Consider the following 26,182-nt stretch of genomic DNA (forward strand, 5'->3'; position numbering starts at 1 on the left):
GCCCGGGGGGGGGGGGGGGAGTCTGTACTAAGGGTTTGGGGTCCGGGGGGGGGGGGGGTGTATCCGGGGGGTGTCATGGCGCAGAGGGCTCTTGCTAGATGTGAGGGGGGTGGGGATCTCCTCACCTGTTTGAGAGCTTCCTGTCTGAGGGGGATGTGCACTAAATTTTGGGATATTTTCAATCCGTTTCCCCTCCCCCTCTGCTGGGGCGGAGACATCTCCAGCCCCCATTTACCCTTCCCTGGGGCAGAAGTGATCCCCATGTTTGAAAGGGAGCGACCGGGCTCGCTGACTACCCCCAGGGAAGTGGCCCCCGGGGTCTGGGGAGGAGCCACAGGTTCGGAGCCTGGGAAGGCCCCGTGGCAATTCACTTTCTGTCTTCTTTTCTTTGGCTTTTTCAATTTAATGTTTGTTTCCTTTTGGCAAAGAAACTGAAGCGAAATAAAGCTTTAAAGAACCGGAAACTTCTCCCCAAGCTGCAGGTTTCCCCCTGCACAGCCGCACTGTGCGTGTGGCACCCCCTGTGCTGCCCGCACCCCTGGACGGGTCCCCTGCAGGCACAGGCAGACTGAGAAAAGGCACGGCCACCCCCCCCTCCCCACCGTGCTGTGGTACGGAGGGCCCGACAGGAAGGGCACATCACAGGCACAGCAGTGCTACGGGCAGCGCTGTGTCTGTGTGTAGCACTACCCCCCCCCCCCCCCCCCCCCCCCCCCATGTGAAGTTAAGCAGCTCCCACTGCTGAGTAATGAGAAACAGAACAGGAGTGTACGACTGTGCAACCTGGTTCTGAAACCCTATAGCACAGCACGGTGTGCATGGGCCTGTAATCAGAGAGGAGCCCTCACCCCCTCTGCAGACTCCAGAGGGGGTCACTCTCTCTACTGCATCTCATGCTTTACCCCTCACTCCCCCACCTCTGAGGATCCTCTGTACCCATCCCAGGCTTTACCCCTCACTCCCCAACCTCTGAGGATCCTCTGGGTCTGTCCCAGGCTTTACCCCTCACTCCCCCACCTCTGAGGATCCTCTGTGCTTATACCAAGCTTTACCCTCACTCCCCCACCTCTGAGGATCCTCTGTGCTTATCCCAGGCTTTACCTCTCACTCCCCCACCTCTGAGGATCCTCTGTGCCTCTCCCAGGCTTTACCCCTCACTCACCCACCTCTGAGGATCCTCTGTGCTTATCCCAGGCTTTACCCCTCACTCTCCCACCTCTGAGGAGCCTCTGGGCTTATCCCAGGCTTTACCCCTCACTCCCCCACCTCTGAGGAGCCTCTGGGCTTATCCCAGGCTTTACCCCTCACTCCCCCACCTCTGAGGATCCTCTGTGCTTATCCCAGGCTTTACCCCTCACTCCCTCACCTCTGAGGATCCTCTGTGCCCGTCCCAGGCTTTACCCCCTCATTGTATTGGGTCTCCCAAGCTTTACCTCTTGACTCCTCTCTCCCCTCCCCCCTGCCTCTGAGGATGCTCTCTGCCAGTCCTGCCATATTTTGGTAGGGGCTAAGCTTCCTGGCAACAGTATGCCCCCCCCTTTTTTTCACACCCTCCTGTGTGAAGTAGTGGAGCCCTGGTGAGAGAGAGGCAGCTCTTTCCTCATTCCTGAATCTGTGGGTGTGTGTCTGGATTATCTGTGACAGCTCACACCCTCCCCTGAAAGAGTACCAGAGCTCACAGGGGCAGGGAGGCTGACAAGTCAAAGTGACAGAAGTACAATGTACAAGAGAGGAATCCTAGAGACAGCTCCTGGGTTCTGGTGCTGGTCCGGATTGTCTCTGCTCGGATCCTGGTTCTGGCCCGGGGGCAGGATCCCACAGACTCTGCTGCTCTCGCTGCTGTTTCTCCTCTTTCCCCCAGGATTAGACGCAGTTTTTCCTGCTCCTTCTCTTGTGGGAAGTCTGTGATTTTCCTCTTCTCTCTTTGCCCTTTGCACAGTGCAGGGGAAATGCACGGCTGGTTCTGGCTCTCGGGTGCTGCACTGCATGCAGAGTCTGTGGCTCCTCGGGGTTTGCGGGTCAGTGTCTGTGGTCCCTCATTCTGTATTTGGGAGGACTGGACTGTGCCCCTCTCCTGGATCTCCGCCCTCCTGTGTCCTTCATTCACTTCTTCCTCTCTCTCCACCGCCCACTCATTCACTGCACAGGGCACCCTCCCTTCTTCCTCCGCTTAAAGGGACAGATTCAGATTCCGGAAACTTTCCTGGCCCCTCACCAAATGAAAGAAGAGACAAAAATATGAAGTACACCCTCTCCGCTCCTCCCTGAAGGGACTGAGACCCTCCCCACCTTTCATGTCTGAAGATGCCCAGTGCCAGGGAATTTCCACAGCTTTTCCCATCTCAGAATGATCCCCACACCCTTCCCCTCTAGAGGGAAAGCTCGCCTGCCTGTCCCAGCCCTCATGAGAGTGGCCAGCGGCTGCCATTGCCTCCTCTTCCCCCAGTAACACTTTCCCAGCATGGCTTTGCTTACCCTGGTTCCTCCCCGCTCCCCTCGGTTTGCTTTCTGAAACAGGCTGGGATCTTCTTGAGAGAGGGGGACGTCTTAAGCTCAGGGTGCGCACTGGCAGCATTAACTCTTGTGCTGTTTTACAGTGAACCTGCTGGATACATCCACGGCACAGGGAGAACTGGGGTGGTTGCCGGACCCTCCGGATACAGGGGTGAGTGCAAGAAACAGAGGTCATGATATACTGCTGGATCTATGTAATCACACAGTGCAAGGAAAAAAGACCAACCCAAGTTGTTTCTATCCCTTCTATCTTACTGTATCACACAGTGCAAGGAAAAAAGACCGTGCCCAGGTGTTTCTATCCCTTCTATCTTACTGTATCACATGGTGCAAGGAATAAAGACCATCCCCAGGTGTTTCTATCCCTTCTATCTTACTGTATCACACAGTGCAAGGAAAAAAGACCGTGCCCAGGTGTTTCTATCCCTTCTATCTTACTGTATCACATGGTGCAAGGAATAAAGACCATCCCCAGGTGTTTCTATTCCTTCTATCTTACTGTATCACATGGTGCAAGGACTAAAGACCATCCCCAGACGTTTCTATCTCTCTGTATCACATGGTGCAAGGAATAAAGTCCGTGCCCAGGCGTTTCTATCCCTTCTATCTTACTGTATCACATGGTGCAAGGAATAAAGACCGTGCCCAGGCGTTTCTATCCCTTCTATCTTACTGTATCACATGGTGCAAGGAATAAAGACCATCCCCAGGTGTTTCTATCCCTTCTATCTTACTGTATCACAGGCTGCAAGGAATAAAGACCGTCCCCAGGTGTTTCTATCCCTTCTATCTCACTGTATCACATGGTGCAAGGAATAAAGACCATCCCCAGGTGTTTCTATCCCTTCTATCTCACTGTATCACACGGTGCAAGGAATAAAGACCATCCCCAGGTGTTTCTATCCCTTCTATCTCACTGTATCACATGGTGCAAGGAATAAAGACCTTCCCCAGGTGTTTCTATTCCTTCTATCTTACTGTATCACATGGTGCAAGGAATAAAGACCGTGCCCAGGCATTTCTATCCCTTCTATCTTACTGTATCACATGGTGCAAGGAATAAAGACCGTGCCCAGGCGTTTCTATCCCTTCTATCTTACTGTATCACATGGTGCAAGGAATAAAGACCGTGCCCAGGCATTTCTATCCCTTCTATCTTACTGTATCACATGGTGCAAGGAATAAAGACCGTGCCCAGGCGTTTCTATCCCTTCTATCTTACTGTATCACACGGTGCAAGGAATAAAGACCGTCCCCAGGCGTTTCTATCACTTCTATCTTACTGTATCACACGGTGCAAGGAATAAAGACCATCCCCAGGTGTTTCTATCCCTTCTATCTTACTGTATCACATGGTGCAAGGAATAAAGACCATCCCCAGGTGATTCTCTCTCTTCTATCTCACTGTATCACACGGTGCAAGGAATAAAGACCATCCCCAGGCGTTTCTATCCCTTCTATCTCACTGTATCACATGGTGCAAGGAATAAAGACCGTGCCCAGGCGTTTCTATCCCTTCCATCTTACTATAATAGTGCAAGGAATAAAGACCATACCCAGGTGATTCTCTCTCTTCTATCTCACTGTATCACACGGTGCAAGGAATAAAGACCATCCCCAGGCGTTTCTATCCCTTCTATCTTACTGTATCACACGGTGCAAGGAATAAAGACCGTCCCCAGGTGTTTCTATCGCTTCTATCTCACTGTATCACAGGCTGCAAGGAATAAAGACCATCCCCAGGCATTTAAGAATAATGAAACCTAACTCTGTAAGTTTACAATTCATACCTACATGTAGAGTCAGTGGTTTTTTGTGATAAACTGGCTGTTACTTTGTCTCCCCCGCCCCCCTGCAGTGGAGTGCCTTACAGCAGATGGTCAATGGGACTCCCACCTACATGTACCAGGACTGTGATGTCCTGCGCCCGGACACGGACCACTGGCTGCGCAGTGGCTGGATCTTCCGTGGCGCTGCCCGCCGGGTCTTCGTGGAGCTCCGGTTCACCGTGCGCGACTGCCAAAGCTTCGCGGGGGAGTCGGTGGCCTGCCGGGAGACCTTCAACCTGTACTACATGGAGTCGGAGGAGGACCATGGCATCCTCTTCCGCCGCTCGCTGTTCACCAAAGTGGACACCATTGCGCCCGACCTCAGCTTCACGCACCGCGACATTGCGGCGGGTGCCATGCGCTTGAATGTGGAGGTCAGCTCCATTCCCCCGCTCTCCCGTCGCGGCTTCTACCTTGCCTTTCAGAACTCGGGGGCCTGCGTGGCGCTGGTCTCGGTCCGGGCCTTCTACAAGATCTGCCTGGAAGAGGTCTGGGGGCTGGCGCTCTTCAGGGAGACCCTGGCAGCCTCGGAAGGGCTGGTGGAAGTGTCTGGCACCTGCGTGGACAATGCTGAGGAGGAGAAGGAGAGAGGGGGGCCACCCAGGATGCACTGCAGCGCCGACGGCGAGTGGCTGGTCCCTGTGGGCCGTTGCCGGTGCCTGGCGGGGCACGAGGAGGGAAAGGACAGCGTGGCGTGCTCAGGTGAGAGCTTATTTCATCTCTCTCCCCGTCCCCAATACGTGGGTGTTATCAGGTTTGCTTTTTTTGGTGCAAAATGGTGCCATTTCCTCTAAAGAGGATGCTTTCATGGTAGAAGAATGGCGATGCAGGACAGAGGCACGTGCAATGTCCCCAAACTTGGTCCAGAGAGTGGATTGGAAGGAGGGGGAGATCGTCAATGCTGGCAGTACTGTAGGAGGGGGGTGTGGGACCCACTGTGCTGGGAAGGGATTGGGAATCCTGGCACTAGCGCCCTCAAGGTATGGATTCTGCTTTGTTTGGAAGCTGGGAGTGTGAATCCTCGCACGAAGGCACTGGCGGGTGTGCATCCTGGCAGTGGTGCTCTGAGGTGTGACAGATCCTTTGTGCGTGGAGAGTGAGAGTGTTAATCCCAACCCTGGCTCCGTGGGGATTCCGGCTGAGGGCGAGGCCCGAGCCTCTGGTTCCCAGGTAGCCTTTGCACCCTGCGGCACTTCCTGTGACTCAGGCTGGCAGGGCAGGGAAGGGGTTACAGCAATTATCTCTGTGGTTGGTTTCCCAGGCTCTGCCTCGGCAGTCTCCTCCCTCTGCTTCCCCCTGTCATCTGGGCTCTGGTAAAACTGGTTCCTGCACTGACTCATGCACACCTTGAACCCTGTCAGCCGGGCCCTCACAGTAGCCGGGTAATCCCCCGCTCACTTGTCTTCTCTTTCTCACCCCCATCCCTGCCCCTCTCTGTGCCACCGCTGCATCCCTCAGCTTTGCACATTTTGGACTTTCAGCCCCTGCTGCTGCTCTGTGATTTCCAGTTTTGCTGCTTTATGCAGTTTCCACCCAACCCCAGAAAAAAATATATTCCAAATATTTGGCAACTCTTCTCTGTCAATCAGAGAGGAAAGAAGGAGAGCTGGGCCTGTCTGGACATGTCTTCCCCCCCCCCCCCCCCCCGCACACACCCGCAATATAAGATCACTGTCCCTGGGAGGGAGGGCGCATTCTATGGAAGGAGAAAGGGGGCAGTAGCATGACACCCCCCCCCCCCCTACGCCAAGTGCACATTCCCCCCTGCCTGAAAATATTGGGCCGGGGTAGAAGCCGATTAAGGCCTCTCCCTCATTGCCTTATCTGGGGGTTGCTAGGCTTGTAAAATCTGGACACGTTTAGGGCCAGATGTGCTCCGTGTTTCCTCATGGACCCCAAGGTAACGTATGCAGCAGCTGTGGACATAACTTGCACCAGCGTTGAAAACGAACGGGTGCGCACGGGCTGGCTTTGTGTGCATTCGTTTCACATTTTCCAGACTGGCCCGTTCTTTACAGCGCTAACCTGTGAGGGTTAATTTCCGCACACACTTTAAAAATGAAAATAGATGTGCATAAATCCAAACTCCGCCCCTTTGCAACACCTTTTCTTTTAAAAATGCCCATACAAATATGAGTGAAATCGGGTGATGCACTTAATTCTTATGGGTACAAACCCTGTGTGCAGTTTTATAATGAGCAATTTACGTGCATGAGCTGCTTCTAAATTTACCCCCAAAATGAGGACACCCCCCCCCCCCCCCCCCCCCCGCTCTGGTATTTTTTCACACTGGAATGTGACGTGCCTGCGCCATCTGGTGGCCGTTTCCTGGTACTGCCGTTCCTCCTCTGGAAAGGGCTTGCAGGGTGGCTGAATCCATTCGTCCAGAGGTGCAGAACGTTCTGTTAAACTGCACCATTGACCTGAAATTTGGTGGTTGTCATTTTCAGAAGTGCCTCAGCATCCACGGCTTGCACGTCGGTCTCTCCTCTTTCTCCTCCTGGGTGGGTGGGGGGTTCCTTTCTTTTCTCTGTCTCTATGCCCTGGATTTATTTGTCAGATGCAGACAGGATACGTTGGTGTTTTACAGTTTTTATTATTTTATTTTACTGTACTGACCCGAAAGATGCAACTTCATGGAGGTTTCTATTCCCCCCGATGAAGCCTCTTGCACCTGTGCTCTCTCCAGCCTGCGGGTTTCGCTTAGAATAATCCCGTAGTTTTGCGTGCGTTTCACGTCTGTCGTATGCATTGGGTATGTTTTCTCTCTCTTTCCACAGGATGCCCTCAAGGTTTCTACAAGGACTCCCCGCAGACCCCACGTTGTCTGAAGTGCCCACCCAACAGCTCCTCGGCTACCCCCCGGGCCATTACCTGCATCTGCAATGCGGGTTTCTACCGGGCCCGCACCGAAGGACACGAAGCTGCCTGCACCCGTGAGAGCCACGTGGGAGGAAGGGATGCAGGAGGGGTGGGGACAGCGGCGGATTCCCGCTGACGACCGGCCCAGGAGATACCACGTGGTCTGCCGAGCGCGGCTCTGCCACGGCCGAGCTCGGCAGCCCACGTGACTAGAGCGACCGGCCCGCCGGGGGATGCCCGATCCCCTGATAGGCTAATCCGCCCCTGGGTGGGGGTGAAGACAGGGGAACATGGAAATGGAGGTGGTAATGCCGCTCATTCAGAGAGAGAGAGGGGGGAGCTGCAGATCCCCAGGTCTGATTCGTCCAAGTAGGGCTTCTGAGGTGGTGTCCTAGGCTTCCCTAACCCCCAGACACACCCGCACAGTCTGGCTTCCTTCTGATGCCAACGTGAGTTTCATGTTTTGCAAACAGAATTGGTCCCCTGTCCCCATCCTCATTCCAAAAGAGAACAAATCTTATTGATAGAGATTATTAAGCGTGCACTGTGTTAATTGCATGTGGCGGGTATGAGGTATTAATTCTGTGTGTCTCTCCTTCTCTGTACAGGACCACCCTCTGCCCCCAAGAACATCAGCTTCACACTGTCAGGCACTCAGCTCTCCCTCCGCTGGCTGCCCCCCAGCGATCTGGGTGGCCGCAAGGAGCTGTTGTACCATGTCTCCTGCCACCTCTGTCCATCAGAGGTGGGGCCCTGCAACCCCTGCGAGGAGGAGGTGACCTTCCGGCCAGCAAAGGACAGACTGATGCAGCCCTGGGTAGCAGTGGACGGGCTGGAGCCCTACACTAATTACACCTTCCGTGTGGAGGCCCGGAACAACGTCTCGGAACTGGTAGAGGAACCCAGGGGCTTCGCAGAGCTGATGGTGTCGCTCGGACCCACAGGTAAATGAGACGCACAGGCAGCCATGAGCTCTTTCCTATTCCAGAAATTAAAACCCACCAGCAGTGCACAGCACTTTCCAGGAGATGGCACCAATGGTTCACCCAGGCTGCAAACCCCCTCTAGTATCCTTCACTTTATTTCTTGGTTGTGCTGCTTTTTCTTCAGCTTTTGTTCCTCTGACATGGCTTTTTTTTTTTTTCCTGGGAATACAAAGTTTCTTGCTATTAAAGCCTTACTATGTGTTAGAAATATTCACTTCCTATGGGGTCCTATTGAATCTCTGCTCTTCAGCTGTCTGTGCTGTATTCATGCTTTACGTGTATCAGTGTGATGCCTGCATGGGAGTCTAATGAAGATCTGCTCTTCAGCTGTCTGCTGTCATGGGATAGGTGGCGATGTCCTTTCGTGGATTGCAAACTGGTTAAAAGACAGGAAACAGAGAGTAGGATTAAATGGACAATTTTCGCAGTGGAAAAGGGTAAACAGTGGAGTGCCTCAGGGATCTGTACTTGGACCGGTGTTTTTCAATATATTTATAAATGATCTGGAAAGGAATACGATGAGTGAGGTCAACAAATTTGCAGATGATACAAAATTGTTCAGAGTAGTTAAATCACAAGTAGATTGTGATGCATTGCAGGAGGACTTTGAAAGACTTGGAGATTGGGCTTCCAAATGGCAGATGAAATTTAATGTGGACAAGTGCAAGGTGTTGCATGTAGGGAAAAATAACCCATGCTATAATTACACAATATTGGGTTCCATATTAGGTGCTGCCACCCAAGAAAGAGATCTAGGCGTCATAGTGGATAACACATTGAAATCCTCGGCTCAGTGTGCTGCGGCAGTCAGAAAAGCAAACAGAATGTTGGGAATTATTAGGAAGGGAATGATGAATAAAACGGAAAATGTCATAATGCCTCTGTATCGCTCCATGGTGAGACCACACCTTGAATACTGTGTACAATTCTGGTCACCGCATCTCGAAAAGGATATAATTGCGATGGAGAAGGTACAGAGAAGGGCAACCAAAATGATAAAGGGGATGGAACAGCTCCCCTATGAGGAAAGGCTGAAGAGGTTAGGGCTGTTCAGCTTGGAGAAGAGACGACTGAGGGGGGGATATAATAGTGGTTTACAAAATCATGAAATGACTGAATAAGTTAATGTAAATCGGTTATTTACTCTCTCAGGTAATAGAAGGACCAGGGAGCACTCCATGAAATTAGCAAGTAGCTCATTTAAAACAAATTGAAGAAAATTATTTTTCACTCAGCGCATAGTTAAGCTCTGGAATTCATTGCCAGAGGATGTGGTTACAGCAGTTAGTGTTACTAGGTTTAAAAAAGGTTTTGATATGTTCCTTGAGGAAAAATCCATAAACTGCTATTACAGTAATTAATAAGCAATAGTAGCTTGTGATTTGTTTAATTTGGGTACTTGCCACGTATTTGTGACTTGGCTTGGTCACTGTTGGAGACGGGAAAGAGCTTGATGGACCCTTGGTCTGACCTACTTATGTTCTTATGTATTCATTCTCGGCCAGAGTTGGGCAGTTTTTAACAAGTTTCATACGTCTCCACCATTAAAGAATTGGAAAAGACTTCTTTGTGGCATCCACTCTTTTGGATCGCCTACCTTGCTGTTTTTTGGGCCCGTTCATTCTCTATGTGTATGGAATGAATGATGGAAGATCCACTTTCCAGCTGCCCATGCTGTTACCCCTGCACTAGGGGTGGGGGTGTATGTGCAGGGAGAAGTAAAGTTCCTGGATGTAATAAATGTCTGCTTCTTGGAGCAGCTGGCACAAGAACCAGCAAGAGGGGAAACTATTTTAGACCTGTGGAACACAGGATTTGATATAAGAGGTAACAGTGTTGGAGCCACTTGGCAATAATGATCACAACATGATCAAATCTGACTTAATAACTGGAGGCAGGACGCTAAAGAAATGTACCGCAACTTTCAAAAAGGTGACTCTGCTAAAATGAGGAAAATGGTTAGAAAAAAACTGAAAGGAGCAACTGCAAAGGGTAAGAGTTTAGATCAGGCATGGATGTTGTTTTAAAATGCCATCTTGGAAGCCCAGAACAGATGTATTCCACGCATTAGGAAAGGTGGAAGGAAGACTAAACAACTACTGGCATGGTTGAAAGATGAGGTGAGAGAGGCTATAATATCTAAAAACATCTTTTAAGAAATGGAAAACGGATTTGAATGAAGGAAACAGCATAAGCACTGGCAAGTCGGATGCAAAGCATTGATAAGGAAGGCAAAGAGAGAATTTGAAGCTTGCCATGGAAGTAAAAACTCATAATAAAAACTTTTTCAGGTACATTCAAGGGTAGAAGCCTGCAAGGGAATCAGTTGGACCATTAGATGATCAAGGGGTAAAAGGAGCACTTAGGGATGACAAAGCCATAGCAGAGAGACTACATGAGTTCTTTGCTTCAGTATTCATTGAGGAAGACGTAAGAGAGATACTCAAGCCAGAAATAATATTCAAAGGTGATGATTCAGCAGAAGTGAAACAAATCTCAGTGAACCTGGAAGATGTACTAGGGCAAACTGACAAAGTAAAGCACCTGGACCAGACGTATACATCCCAGAGTGCTGAAAGAACTATCAATAACATCATCTATGGCACCTGAAGGGTTGTCAATGTAACACCAATTATTAAAGAGGGATCAAGGGGTGATCCAGGAAATTTCAAACCAGTGAGTCTGACATCTGTGCCAGGCAAAATGGTAGAAACTATCATAAAGAATAAAACTGCTGAACACATAGATAGGCACAGTTTAATGGGACAAAGCCAACATGGATTTAGCCAAGGGAATTCTTACCTCACAAATCTGCTACATTTTTTGAGGGAGTAAATAAACCTGTGGATAAAGTTGAGCCAGTTGATAAATTGTATCTGGATTTCCAGAAAGCATTAAACAAAGTTCCTCATGAGAGACTTCTTAGGAAATTAGAAAGTCATGGGATAGGGGGCAGTGTCCTATTGTGAAATGCCAATTGGTTAAAAGATAGAAAACAGAGAGTAGGGCTGAATGGTAAATTTTCCCAAGGTGAAAAGTGGAGACCCCAGGGATCTGTTCTAGGACCGATGCTTTTTAATATATTTATATATGTCCTGGAAATGGGAACAAGTGAGATGATCAAATTTTGCCGATGAGACAAAATTATTCAAAGTTGTCAAATCACAAGGGGATTGTGAGAAATTGCAAGAGGAACTTGCAAAACTGGGAGACTGGGCATGCAAATGGCAAATGAAATTTAATGTGGACAAGTGCAAAGTGATGCACTTAGGGAAGAGAAACTCAAATTATAGCTACAAAATGCAAGGTTCCACATTAGGAGTCAGCACTCAGGGAAAGGATCTAGGTGTCATTGTTGAAAATACGTTGAAATCTTCTGCTCTGTGTGCAGCAGCAGCCAAGAAATCAAAGAGAATGCTGGGGATTATTAGGAAAGGAATGGAGAATAAAAGAGAGACTATCGTAATGCCTCTGTATCCTCCATGGTGCAACCTCATCTTGAGTATTGTGTGCAGTTCTGATCATCACATCTCAAAAAAGATATAGCAGAATTAGAAAAGGTACAGAGAAGGGGGGACCAAGATGATAAAGGGGATGGAACAGCTCCCCTATGAAGAAAGGCTAAAGAGGTTAGGACTCCAGCTTGGAGCAGAGATGGCTGAGGGGAGATATGAAAGAGGTCTATAAAATAACGAGAGGAATGGAACAAGTAAACGTTAATCAGTTGTTTACTCTTTCAAAAAGTGCAAAGACCAGGAAACATACAATGAAGTTACTGGGTAATACATTTAAAACTAATAAGAGAAAATATTTTTTTACTTGACACATAATTAAGCTCTGGAACTCATTGCCAGAGGATATGGTGAAAGCTTTTAGTGTAGCTGCATTTATTTATTTATTTATTTATTTACGGCTTTTTTTTTTATACCGGTATTAGTGGTTACATCATACCGGTTTACATCCGAACTGAAGGTGGAAAATACATCAAACAGGGACAGGGGATGAGACTACAGAGAACAGAGGAGAAAGATAGCCGGAAACTGGCAAACAAGAAATGATACTGTAGAAAATAACATGTTAAACAATGTAATATAACTTAATAGATAAGTTTGAATCACGTACTGATGCAGTAAGGGGGTTAAGACACGGGGGATCTAATCTGGGTAAGCCTGTTTGAAAAGCCAGGTCTTTAATTTATTTTTGAATTTGATGGTACAAGGCTCAAGTCGGAAGTTTGTGGGTAGCAAGTTCCAGCGGGAGGGACCAGCAATGGAGAGGGCTCGGTCCCTCGTGGAGGTGAGGTGAGCCTTCTTGAGGGATGGGATATGGAGGGTTCCTTTATTGGTTGTTCTGGTAGGGCGGTTAGAGAGTGTGAGACGGAATGGCTCATCAAGCCAGTTGGAGTTGTGTCTGTAAATGGATTTGTGAACAATAGTAAGGGTTTTATAGAGGATGCGCGAAGGGATCGGGAGCCAATGAAGGTCTTTAAGGATAGGGGCAATATGGTCAGATTTACGGGCATTTGTGATAGTTCTCGCGACCGCATTCTGGAGCATTTGAAGCGGTTTTATGGTGGAGTAGGGGAGGCCTAGGAGTAGGGAGTTGCAGTAGTCCATTTTGGATGAGAGGGTGGCCTGAATGACAGTACGGAAATCATGGGTATGGAGTAAGGGTTTTAGTTTTTTTAGAACATTAAGCTTATAGAAATCTTCCTTAAGGATAGTGTTGATATATTTTTTCAGATTCAGTTGCTGGTCAATCAGGACACCAAGATCTCGTACAAAGGGCTGAGAGGAGATGGAACTATATACCGAGTCGTTGGCAAGGAAGGATTTGGGGATTTGGTGTTGGGATACGAAGAGCAATTTGGTTTTAGTGGTGTTTAGGGCGAGGTGGAGATTCGTGAGTAGGGTGTTAATGGAAGCGAGACATTTCTCCCAGAATTTTAGAGATTCGGAGATAGAATCATGAATTGGTATGATTTGGACATCATCGGCATATAGGTAGAATTTGAGGCCAAGGTCAGATAGGAGCTCGCAGAGGGGAGTGAGGTAAATATTGAATAGGGTAGATGAGAGGGAGGAACCTTGTGGAACTCCTTGGGAAAGGGAGTAATGAGTAGATTCAGCGTTGCCTATTTTGACAGAGAATTGTCTATTGGACAGGTAGGATTTAAACCAAAGGAGGGCTGAGCCTGAGATGCCTATGTCAAGATAGGCGGGAGAGAAGGTGGTTGTGGCTTATTGTGTCGAACGCAGAGGAGAGGTCTAGTATTTATTTATTTATTTATTTTTAGATTTTTATATACCGGTGTTCCTATATGAAATAAAGATCACATCGGTTTACATTGAAACAGAACATGAAAATTGCCAAAAGGCATTACATAGAACAAGGTTATGAAACTTGGAACAGGGTACATAAGTTCAAAATTTAACAATAACGTTGTAACATTGATGACCAAAAGATAAAGGAGAAAAAAAAAAAAAAAAAGACTTAAACAATTAAGTTGACAGGTCTTATTGAGCATAAAAATTATAACGGATAAGTGAGAAAGTCTCAAGTGTCCTGCAGCAAGAGATTAGATACCGAAGTAGGTAGTGGTATGGAAAATGGGGGTTTGTGAAGAAGATATGTTCTTGCTGGTTGGAGGGGAAAAAATGATGATCATGGTAGGGCAAGAATGTAGCAGTGACCTTGGTCTATGCCTCTGAGGTGGTCAGAGAGGGGTGAGTAGGAGGGTTTCAGTATTGAAATGCTTGCGAAAACCAAATTGTGAAGGGTGTAGGATATTGTTGCATTCGAGGTAATCCATGAGTTGGGAATTGACTACCTTTTCCATGATTTTGGCTATAAATGGGAGGTTTGAGATAGGGCGAAAATTGGATGGGTCATTGGGATCTAGCGAAGGTTTTTTGAGCAGGGGTTTGACCACTGCATGCTTGAGTGTGTCTGGAACTGTGCCAAAGGAGAGGGAGCAATTGATGATGTCAGCAAGAGGTTTGACGATAGTGTTAGGAATGGTGAGGAGTGCTTTGGTGGGGAAGGTGTCTGTGGGGTGGGAAGCAGGTTTAATCTTTTTAAGAATGGATTCAATTTCCTTGGAAGAGGTAAGGTCAAGAGAGTCAAGGATGGCAGTGGTTAAGCTTGGACCAGGAGGGATGGGAAGTGGGGTGAGGGGGAATCTGAGGAGGATGTTTGCTACTTTTTTGTGGAAGTAGAGTGCTAGTTCTTCACATTTGCTACTAGCTTCGTTGTCCAAGATGGGGGGGAGGGGAGGACTTAGTGAGATCCGCAACGTAGGAGAAAAGGGCTTTGGGGTTGTACATGTATTCATGTATTTTAAATGCCTAAAAGTCGTGTTTGGACTTAAGTGTAGAGAGTCTGTAGGAGTGCAGGGCAGATTTGTAGATGGAAGTGAGTTGAGGTGAGGGGTCTTTACGCCAGATTCTCTCTCTCCGTCTGAGATTATTTTTCAATATTTTTAAGTCAGTGGTGTACCACGGTTTGTTTGTTTTTGTTTTTTTTATGCTGGGTGCAAGTCTCAGCTGGTGACCGGACATAAATCGTTTGCGATGTCGTGGGTGAGGTTGCTCCACGAGGCAAGTGCAGCTTCAGGATTGGTGCAGTCGAGTTTGGACAGAGAGTTGGATAAAGCTGAGCTTAGGTCCTTGCTGGAGCAGGATTTTCTGAAGACAATGGTGGCACTTTGTGGAGGGTTGCACAAGGTCGGGGCATTTATAGAGAGTAGGGTTTTGATGAGGGAGTGGTCTGACCAGGGAACAGGGGTGCATGAGGGTGTGTTAGGCGAATGGATGCAGGAATTAATGAAAATAAGGTCTAGGGGGGTGTCCGGATTTATGGGTGGGGAAGAGATGAGTTGTTTAAAGCCAATGGCACAGCCGATAAACAAAACCGCGATCGGACCGGACGAAAAAAAACAACCCACGATGTGAATCGGAACCGGAATCAGAACCGATTCCAGTTCCAATTCACATTTCTATAAGAGAGCGTGGGGAGCTGATTGAGGAGGACAATGTCAGAATCCTTGATCCAGGATTCTGTGACGGCGCAAATTTCAGGCTTGCAGTCGAGTAGTAGATCGTTAAGAATTGGGGTTTTTTTTGGGAGAGATTGAGTGTTGAAAAGAACTCTGGATAGGGTTGTGAGTCCTAGTAGCTGTGTCAGGGGGAAGATGAGGATGGGGAGAAGGGACTTGCGTTGGGCGGGTGAGTTGTAATGGAGAAGGAATGTGGGTCTGAGGGATGGGTAGTGAATGCGGGGGATTGGGTAGGTAGCCATTATAAGGCCAGGGAGAGGGAGAAAAGAGGTGACTGAGAGTAATAATAACAGTGATAGACAGCCAGGGGGAGAAGAGAAGGGACAAAGTAGTGGGGAAAGTTGAATTAGTAGAGGTCCAGTTAACAATAATTAGCTGGGTTTCCTTAGGGATGGCAAGTACAGTAGTAAGAAGGAGGTAAATAACAGAGGTGCAACCATGTAACAGTAGTAAACAATAGTGGTGCGACGATAGTGGTACAATTAACAATGGAAAGCTGGATTAGACAGGTTCCAGGAGGAAAAGTCCATTAACCATTATTAAGGTAGAGTTGCAGAAATCCACTTCTTATTCTTGGGATAAGCAGCTTGGAATCTCTACTCCTTGGGATCCTGCCAGGTACTTGTGATCTGGATTGGCCACTGTTGGAAACAGGATACTGGGCTTGATGGACCCTTTGGTCTCACTCATTTTGGCAAGCCTTATATTATGTTCTTAGCAGCACTCTGATTTACTCAGCTTCAAAATAATTGGAGCAAGTGATTGATTAGATCAGATGATGGAGGGTTCCAATCCCCGTTTTGGGATCTCTGTGCCTGATTTGTTGATTTGGTGTTGCCTCAGGCCTAGCTCTGAGGAGTGTTAGAGCAAAGCTGCCGGGAAGTGTCTCCTCTGCATGTCTTCTAATGGGTGCTGCGTCTCTTCTTCCCCAGCCCCACCGGTGGTGACTCAGATAAGCCTGGTGAAGCGAGGCGAGAACAGCCTATCTGTGTCCTGGGTAGCGCCACCCCAGCGCCGGAGTCAGACCCAGCTCAGCTACGAGATCAAATTCTATGAGAAGGTTCGCGAGCATTGGTCATGCATCTGTCTCTCTCTCTCTCTTTGACGCTCGTGTGTTTGCTGTGTCTTGTCTTTCTCTTAATACCTTTCTGTTCCCCCAGGGTGGGGAGAAGCATTACACGGTGAAACAGCTGCAGGAGCCAGATGTGACCCTCACCGACCTTCAACCAGACACCACCTACCACCTGCAGGTGCGCGCCTGCACCCTCCTGGGAGCTGGACCCTATTCAGATCAGCAGGAATTCCAGACCCTGCCCTCAGGTAATCCCCATGGCCTCATCCAGGGCCCTTCCTGGGACTTTGCCTCTGAGCACTGCTTCACTTCCTCTCTCCTCCTCTCTCTGCAGTGTCTGAGAAACCCAGCGCTGGCACGCTGGCCGCCATCATCGCCGGAGCTCTTGTGTCTCTTGTGTCCATACTCCTCCTTCTCATTTACCTCTGGAAAAGGTGAAAACTGTGTCACGGGAACAGCAGGGGGTACATTGGTAGAGCTGTGTGTGTGGTGGTACTGGGGGATAAGGGGGCATTTCTCGTAATAGCAAGTGAGAATTGTGATTTCAATGGCCTGTTCCTTTTGTCTGTGGATTGCAGGAGATCCCGTCGGCACAGCAGGGGTCCTAACTATGGCTTATCCAGCTCGGATCAAGGTAATCTCTGCTCTTGCTTTATTTTTTTTTTTAAGCTTTACTTTTTACAAGAGAAGCTCAAAACTCTGATCAGTGAGTCTGTCTCTTTGTGTCATGGGGGTGCAGGGTTAAGGCTGGAGATCAGAGCTGTGAAGCTTTGGCCTCCTTGTTCTGTCCTGGTAGTGCAGGGTGCAGTAACTCTCTGACTCTCTCTCTGTCTCGGGGAAACAGGGGAGAAGGTTCTTCTGAAGCCCTATGTGGACCTCCAGGTATACGAAGATCCCTCCAGGGCCTACATGCATTTCACAAAGGAGATCGACTCGGCATACGTCAGCATGGAGACCGTCATCGGCGAAGGTGAGCCTGTCTGAACCGGGAAGGAGAGCAGAGCACTGAGACCAGGCAGGAGTTGCTTCCTGCTCATCTCGGTCACAAGCTGCCTCAGGTCTCGGTACTCTGCTGCTTTCTCTCACTCTCTCTCTCTCTCTCAATCTCTCCGCAGGAGAGTTCGGTGAGGTATACCGAGGCTCGCTGTGCCTGCCAGGGAAGGAGCGAATGGTTGTGGCCATCAAGACACTGAAGTCCACGTACTCGGATTCTCAGTGGTGGAACTTCCTGCGTGAGGCAACTATCATGGGACAGTTCAGCCACACCAACATTGTCCAGCTGCAGGGTGTTGTCACCAAACGTAAGAGGCAGGCCATGATGATGGGGAGGGAAAGGATGCACTGGATGTGAATTTCATAGCCCACAGCAGCATCTGCCACACTGTACAGGTAACCCCCAGACTGTAGAAGTCGGGGACTCTTGGTTGCTCTTTGAATCCAATTTCCTTCTTCTCACAGCTGTTGAAGCAGAGAACGATGACAGAGTTAATAACATAAGAAATTGCCATACTGGGTCAGACCAAGGGTCCATCAAGCCCAGCATCCTGTTTCCAACAGAGGCCAATCCAGGCCATAAGAACCTGGCAATTACCCAAACACTAAGAAGATCCCATGCTACTGATGCAATTAATAGCAGTGGCTATTCCCTAAGTAAACTTGATTAATAGCCATTAATGGACTTCTCCTCCAAGAACTTATCCAATCCTTTTTTAAACCCAGCTACACTAACTGCACTAATCACATCCTCTGGCAACAAATTCCAGAGTTTAATTGTGCGTTGAGTGAAAAAGAATTTTCTCCGATTAGTCTTAAATGTGCTACTTGCTAACTTCATGGAGTGCCCCCTAGTCCTTCTATTATCCGAAGGTGAAAATAACAGAGTCACATCTACTCGTTCAAGACCTCTCATAATCTTAAACACCTCTATCATATCCCCCCTCAGCCGTCTCTTCTCCAAGCTGAACAGCCCTAACCTCTTCAGCTTTTCCTCATAGGGGAGCTGTTCCATCCCCTTGCATCAAAAGAATGAAGGTTTATTGGTTAAGGGTAGTAACTGCCACACCAGCAAGTTACCCCCATGCACTCCTGTCTTCATTTCCATCCTCAATCCCATGCCCCTTAGAATTCTTTTACTGTTTCGTCTTCTCCTCCTCCTCCTCTGAGAGGGCATTCTAGACACCCACCATCCTCTCCATTAAGAAATATTTCCTGACATTGGTTCTGAGTCGTCCTCCTTGGAGTTTCATTTCGTGACCCCTTGTTCTACTGATTTCTTTCCATCAGAAAAGGTTGGTCAATTGTGCAACATTAAAACCTTTCAGGTATCTGTTAGAATCTGCTATGGTGATGGGAGGAGCAAGCAGATGGGAGTTATGCTCAGCTCCTGAAGTGGGAGGAGTTAGCCGTCTGTTAGGTTTTACTCCCACAAAGGAGAGGAGATAGCAATCTATTGTAGTCTGCTGCTGGATACTCCTGTAGTGGAAGGAGTTGGCAATCTGTTATGAGTCACCATGCCGAGTTGCAATCTGTTATGAACTGTCTCCCGTGGAAGGAGGAGTTTAGCAATCTGATATGCTCCGTAGGTGGAATTAGCAATCCTGTTATGATGTAGACTGCAGTGTTGGCAATCTGTACCAGCGGAGTGCTAGAGAGGGTACTCAGCTGGAAAGGAATGTAAATAGGTGAATCCTTGGGCCGATGGCAGATGACAGTGCCCCCAGGAAGATATCCTGAGAGGGACCACCGGCTAGGCTTGAGTATGGAGACAGACACAGATAGTTCTTTATTAGACAGGTAGTAGAACCACCAGAGGTGGCAGTAGTGAGCTGATGTGCCCGGCAGAGCTGAAGTCCCTCAGATACTGGAACTGCGATCCCAGGGTTGCTGAGCTGTAGAGAAACTATAGTTAGTGAGTAGACAGGGTATGCTGTGTTCATAGCCAGTAGTAGATGACAATCTCACATATGTTCTTAAAGAGGCTCAGTAGCTGGAAAGAGTTAGGCCCTCGAGGAGCGAGTACCTGGTTCCAGGGAAAGCTCTGAGAGAGCGATGGTAACTCACAATGTCTGTATCTGCGATAGCTTCCAGGCAGTAGAGAATCTTCAGAGTGTTCAGGAACATGGGCCCTCGAGGAGCGAGTACCTGTTCCCATCTGCAATCTGAAATAGTAACTCACAATGTCCGTATCTGCGATCGCTTCCAGGCAGTAGAGAATCTTCAGAGAGTTTAGGAACATGGGCCCTCGAGGAGCGAGTACCGGTTCCTATCTGAAATAGAGAAAAGAGAGTGAGGCCCTCGGAGCGGGTACCTCTGGTAAGTCCGAGGAGGCAGAGTAGCTTAGAGAGACAAGCGGGTCTAAACAATCCCCGCTATGAATCCGTCCTTGCTAACGCAAATCATAAGTGAAAGTGAAGACCTTTTATGTTGGAAGCGAATGACGTCAATACATGGGGAGGCCCCTGAGGTTCGCGTCCTTGCTGGCACATACTTTGGAACGCGCGCGCCCTATGTCATCGGGAACATGGCGGATCTGCAGCGTCGAGCCGGTCCGGGTACGCCGGAGAGAAGCAGCATGGAGACGCTGCGGCAGCAAGCCGTCCATCAAGCCTGGAGGGAGTCACCACAGAGGTAGAGAGGGTGGAGTGAGGGCTTAGAGCATCCATGAACGCACAGTATCTGAAGGTCTGTGTCATAGAAATGATGGCAGACAAGGACCAAATGGTCCACCCAGTCTGCCCAGCAAACTTATGGTATCACCAGCTGCGTCATACAGGTCTCCCCTATAAAGGTATCATCAGGGGGTGGCAACTGTCATGCCTTACAAGTTACCCTCATAGTTTCCCAAATTGTTAAAAGTCAGTGCCCTTGTTGGTTGCTGTCTGAGTCCAGTTCCCCGTTTATCTCTTGCCGTTGAAGCAGAGAGCAATGTTGGCGTTTCATCACAAGTATCAGGCTTATTGGTTAAGGGTAGTAACAGCTGCATCAGCAAGTTACCCCCATGCTTGTTTGTTTTCCCAGACCATAAACTCCAATGTCCTTGTTGGTTGTTGTCTGAAATTAATTCCCCTTTTCCTTTTCCCCCTGCCATTAAAGCAGAGAGTAATGTTGGAGTTGCAACAACAGTATGAAGGCTTATTGGGTAAGGGTAGTAACCAAGCAAGCTATCCCCATTTTACATTCGCAGTTGCAAACAAAGTCTCAAGAATAATGTAACAATGATATAAACTAAGCGAAGGAGTCTAATATTGCCTTTAGTACATTTCCCTCCTTCCCCTGCTAAAAATTCCCCCTCCCACCAACTATCAGACAAAATACAACTTTGCCAGATCTAGGCCAAATTTCTCCAAAGGTGTAATCATAAAATTAGACGATATTAAATTAGAGTAAATGAAATAAAATTACATTAAATTGTCCAGATGCCATATTATCAATGTAAAGAGATATCAACAAGAAACCATATAAACCATAATGACAAGAAATACCATCATTGTACAGAGAATTAGCATTAAGCCATTTAACATATGGAGACCTAATTTTGTTAAAGTATGACGCTGATGAGCAGTAATCCTATGCATGCGACAAATCCTGCAGCGAAGGCGCACAAGGGGATTCCCAGTGCTGAGCAGGATCGTTTCCAGCCCCCACCACAATCGCCCGCCGACATCGGAACATTTAATAAGGCATTAATGGGAAGTAAATGTAATACTAGATGCATAATGTCCTGCAACCAACAAGAAACCTCCTGCCAATACTTTGGGATAAAAGGACAATCCCACCATAAGTGGAAAAAGGAAGCAGGGTCCCCACAGCCCGCCCAACACCTGTCCGAAGCTTGTAAAGATAAACCGTGCAGCTTGACCAGCGAAGCAGCTTATATCTGTTTTCTATTAAATTAACAGAAATAAAACCCTTGCCATCTTCAAAAAAATAATAATTTTCCATTCCTCCTCTGACATTGTCCCCAGATCATGTCCCCATGCCCTAACATACCCCGGTTTAGAGGGGAGATCTTTATTTAAAAGAATAAAAGCATTTGGACAACACTTTATCCGCATTTCTACAAAATGTTTCCAATATGGATACTTCCTGAGTCATGCATCTTAATGTTCGATCCCAATAAAAAATGTCTAATCTGTAGATATGCAAAAACCTCAGCATCAGGGAGATCAAAAGTCCTTTGCAATTCCAGAAAGCTTAGAAGACCATGTGTACCCCAGGATGCTCAACACGATATATCCCCCTCTGTTTCCATAAACTAAAGGATTGCGTAGCAAGACCCAGAGGAACCAAGCTTCTGATTTTATTCACAAGCCTCCTATGCGCGTCTGTATCAAAAGCTTTGCTGAAACACAAGTAGATCACATCGAGCGCTCTAACTCGATCCAATTCTCTCGTCACCCAATAAAAAAAATCAATCAGATTAGTCTGTCAGGACCTTCCCCTGGTGACTCCATGATGCCTGGGGTCCAGCAAGCCTCCTGATTGTAGATAGGTCACGATCCTTTCCTTCAGCAGAGTCTCCATTACTTTTCCCACCACCGAGGTGAGGCTAAGTGGTCTGTAGTTTCCAGCCTCCTCTCTGCTCCCACTCTTGTGAAGCGGGACCACCACCGCTCTCCTCCAATCCTGTGGCACCGCTCCCGTTTCCAGGGATCTATTGAACAGGTCGTGCAGGGGACCCGTCAGCACATCTCTGAGCTCCCTCAGTATCCTGGGATGTTCTTCATCAGGCCCCATGGCCTTGTCCACTTTGTTTTCCTAGTTCTTCCCATACATTCTGTTCCATAAACGGAGTTTCATCTACTCCATTCCCATCTACGATCTTGTCTACCAGCAATTGTCCTTATATAAGAACATAAGAGATGCCATACTGGGTCAGTCCAAGGGTCCATCAAGCCCAGTATGCTGTGTCCAGCAGTGGCCAAGCCAGGATACAAGTACCTGGCAAGTACCCAAACATTAGATAGATCTCAAGCTACTATTGCTTATTAATTAAAGCAGACCTTTCTCTAGGGTCGTCTTTAGTGAACACTGAACTGAAGTATTTGTTTAATATTTCCGCCATTTCTGTGTCTCTCTTGCATATTGTTGTTCTTCATCATCTTTCAGTTGCACTGTATCGCTTCGGGCCTCCTTTCTTGCACTGATGTATCTGAAAAATGTTTTGTCACCTCACTTTACCTCTTTGGCAATCCTTTCTTCCGCTTGACCTTTTGCTTTTCTTCTTTCTTCCTCTTCCTCAGTTTCACCAGATATTCTTCCCTGTGCTCCTCCTTTTGGGATCCTTTATACTTCCTGAACGCTGTTCATTTTGCCTTTATTTTATCTGTCACCTCCTTTGAGAACCAGATCGGTTTCTTTTTCCTCTTACTCTCGTTTACTTTTCTAACATAGATTTGTTGCCTTTGTAATTGTTTCTTTTAATTTGTCCCACTGTTGTTCCACCTCACCCATTTTCTCCCAGTCCTTCCTCCAGGTACATCCCCATTTTGACAAAGTGCATATTTTTGAAATTCATAATTCGGGTCCTTCTGCAAATTCTCTATATCCTATTTGCAATATCAAACCATATCATCTGATAGTGCTCAGATGGGCACCTGTCTAGACATTATCCCTCTTAGTGAGCACCAGATCGAGTATCTCACCCTCTCTCATGGGTACCATGAAGGATATCCACTACCTCTCTACTTCTTGCAGGGTCTGCAGAAGGGATGCTCCCATCCACATCTGGCAACACTTCACTCTTCTTTCCCACCTTTTCTATGTCTTCAATGAGTTCTCTGTCCAGTTCTTCTGTTTGAGCCGGAGGCCTGTAGATGTCAGCAGTAAAAATGGATGCATCAACTTCTTCTTCTTTTTTTTTTTTTTAGGACAGTCCACAAAGCTTCTTTTCTGCCCCACATGCCTTGCAAATCAGTTGCTTGGATATTGTTTTTGACATAAAGAGCTGCTACTCCCCCTTTTCTGTCATTTTACAGCCCAGAATGGTGGGATACAGCAAGTTACAGAGACTCCTCTTCCAATCCTGTTGCATCCACCATCACTCACTGTGTGACCTTCAGAATGGAGTCACTCAGAGCTATGTCACCTGCAGACCCAGCTCCCAATCCCACTGCTGCCACCATCTCTCAGCATGGAGCCACCTGACTTCTCTGTGCTCACAATTTAAGATTGTGAGCAGAATCCTGGCCAGTGCTGTGTACACAGATAGTGATATCTGCACTTATTAGATTATAACAGTGGTACATTTCTTAGCTTATTTCTCTTCCTCCTCCACCAGATAAACCTATGATGATCCTCACTGAATTCATGGACAACGGAGCCTTGGATGCCTTCCTTAGGGTAAGAAAAATAAAGGACTATAACGCAGGCCCTCTTCCAATTCAACTGAAACCTCCTGGTTTTCTTCTCCCACCACCACCACCCATCCTATCCTCCAGTCTGTTATCTCTCGATGTCTATTCCTCCCCATATTCTGCCCCATGTCTGACACATCTGGTTATCACTTCCCTGCAGAAGAATGATGAGAAGTTTAGCTGTGTGCAGCTGGTAGGGATGCTGCAGGGTATTGCCGCGGGGATGCTGTATCTCTCAGAGAGAAACTACGTACACCGTGATCTGGCTGCCCGCAACATCCTGGTCACTCGCAGCCTGCTCTGCAAGGTCTCCGACTTTGGCCTGTCCCGTGTGCTGGAGAATGATGTGGAAGGCACCTATGAGACACGGGTAAGGAGCCTACGAGAGCTTGGATAAGGGTCCATCAAATGAGATGCACATCGGGACCAATAAGTGAGGTGATCAGGGCCCCCATGGGAGGGACATAGGTGATCCAGTAAAGGGGCCATTAGAGGAGTGGCATGAGGGAGTCCAGAGGAGGGGAGGAGTGTGTAATGTGTCTGCTTCTCCCTCCCCCTCCACCACCACAGGGCGGGAAGATTCCTATACGCTGGACAGCACCGGAAGCCATCGCTCATCGTACCTTCACCTCAGCTAGCGACGTCTGGAGCTTTGGAATCGTGATGTGGGAGGTGCTGTCGTACGGCGAGAAGCCATACGGAGATCTGACCAATCAGGAGGTGAGAAGAGGAGGTGGTATGGCTGGTGTGCCCTGTCTCGTTTGTCCATCAGAAGGTGCGATTCCCCACCCCTCCATCAATGATGGGACAAAGAGTATCTAAAACCAGTCTTGCATGCCCAAACGCACATCTAATTCTTTCTCAGACCGTCTACGCAATCTCAGGGTCATGCCTGAAACCAGCCCAACCTTAAACCTCCAGGTAAAAGCCATGGTGCAAAACTCTGTTTATAAACTTTCTATTCCTGACTTCCATATTATATACTACAGCATTCATACTTAATGCCCTTCACTATTGCAATGCCTTAGACCTAGGATTACCAAGTTTCACCTTAGGGCCCTCCAAATAGTGCAACTGGGTGGGTCCTAACAGGGACACAGCTCAGGGATAACATTATCTCCATTGGCTCCCAATAGCCTCAAGGTGTAAGTTTAAGATTTCGGCTTTAATTCACAATCCTACAAGGGCTCTAAGATCTGTTAGAAGCTCCATCAGTGCCTCACGTTCGCCTAGAAGACACCAGAACTAAGGCCTCTACCATCGTAGGTTCACAATTATGAAACTCTTTCCCTGATGACAACAGAGATAGTACAGACAATACTAGTTTTCAGGAAGAAATTAAAGGCTCTATTATTCAAAGAAGCAAATGAGGTTACGGCTGGTCTCTGGCATGTTTAATTTTATTACGAATGTTTTATGTGTAAACCGCCTAAAACTGTTGATAGCAGGGTCAAAAAAAAAACCTCTTTAAAAAAAAAAATAAAAAAATCCTGACTGCATATACCATGTGACCTCTCTCCTCTCTGCCTCAGGTGATGAAAAGCATTGAGGATGGCTACCGTCTGCCCCCACCCGTGGACTGCCCCCCGCTGCTGTATGATCTCATGAAGAACTGCTGGGTGGGAGACCATCAGCGCCGGCCCCGCTTCCGCCAGATCCACACCGAGCTGGAGCGCCTTCTGGCCAATCCCCACTGCCTCCGCGGCGTGGCCGATTTTGACCCCCGGTAAAAGGCGAGGGTGGGGAGGGATGGTGCACAGCTAGTCTCCAGCATTGGGCCCCTTTTTCCTGATCTCCTCTGGTCTCTCCCCAGGGTGACCCTGCGACTGCCCAGCTGCAGCGGCTCGGATGGGATCCCCTACAGGAGCATCTCAGAGTGGCTGGACTCTATCCGGATGAGACGCTACATCATTCACTTCCGCTCAGCAGGACTCGACAGCATGGAGTCCGTGCTGGACCTCACCACGGAGTAAGTGGTGGAGAGGAGGCGCAAGGCCTAGAGTTGGTCACTGGAGAGGGTCTTGTGTGCGTGTGTGAGGGAGAAATCCAGGCCTAAAGGGACAAGAAAACTGAATTCCCCGTCACCCCCCCCCCAATCCTTACTGCAGGAGAATCCACTTCCAATCCCACTGTTGCCACTATCTCTTATTGTGTGATCTTCAGCAGCAAATCACTCAGCCGGTAAACCTGTCGACCCACCCCGCTTTCATTGTGTGTGACCTTGGGCATGGAGTCACTCAGACCTGTGACAACTCTAAACCCATTTTCCAATCCCACTCTGCCACCAGCTCTTATTGTGTGACCTTCAGCATCTATTTAAAACAATTGTCTATTCCTATTTAAAACAATTGTTTTAAATTCCTATTTAAATTTAAATTCCTATTTAAAACAATTGTTTATTCCTATTTAAAACAATTGTCTATTCCTGTTTAAATCTACAAGAACAGTTAGTTCTTGTAGATTTAAACATTATTCTGAAGATGTAAACTTAGATTTTGAAGACTGTA

General features: G+C 47.9%; 1 protein-coding gene across 3 annotated transcripts in view; it reads left to right on the top strand.

Moving 5' to 3' along the window:
* Window positions 1-26,182, top strand: part of EPHA1 (EPH receptor A1) — a 33,360-nt gene that overhangs the window by 6,253 nt on the left and 925 nt on the right. Inside the window, exons 2-16 of one of the 3 annotated variants that reach the window (XM_029579484.1) lie at window positions 2,598-2,665; window positions 4,373-5,045; window positions 7,124-7,279; window positions 7,814-8,149; window positions 16,181-16,308; window positions 16,409-16,568; window positions 16,655-16,754; window positions 16,899-16,954; window positions 17,165-17,290; window positions 17,436-17,621; window positions 23,600-23,661; window positions 23,836-24,045; window positions 24,246-24,395; window positions 25,208-25,401; window positions 25,489-25,644. In XM_029579484.1, coding sequence (XP_029435344.1) covers window positions 2,598-2,665; window positions 4,373-5,045; window positions 7,124-7,279; window positions 7,814-8,149; window positions 16,181-16,308; window positions 16,409-16,568; window positions 16,655-16,754; window positions 16,899-16,954; window positions 17,165-17,290; window positions 17,436-17,621; window positions 23,600-23,661; window positions 23,836-24,045; window positions 24,246-24,395; window positions 25,208-25,401; window positions 25,489-25,644 — 2,761 coding nt within the window. Of the gene's footprint in view, window positions 1-2,597; window positions 2,666-4,372; window positions 5,046-7,123; window positions 7,280-7,813; window positions 8,150-16,180; window positions 16,309-16,408; window positions 16,569-16,654; window positions 16,755-16,898; window positions 16,955-17,164; window positions 17,291-17,435; window positions 17,622-23,599; window positions 24,046-24,245; window positions 24,396-25,207; window positions 25,402-25,488; window positions 25,645-26,182 lie in introns of all 3 variants that reach the window. The other 2 variants (XM_029579482.1, XM_029579483.1) reach the window with 2 other exon arrangements.

The sequence above is a fragment of the Rhinatrema bivittatum genome, chromosome 16 (assembly GCF_901001135.1).
Source record: "Rhinatrema bivittatum chromosome 16, aRhiBiv1.1, whole genome shotgun sequence".
Taxonomy (NCBI): Eukaryota; Metazoa; Chordata; class Amphibia; order Gymnophiona; family Rhinatrematidae; genus Rhinatrema; species Rhinatrema bivittatum.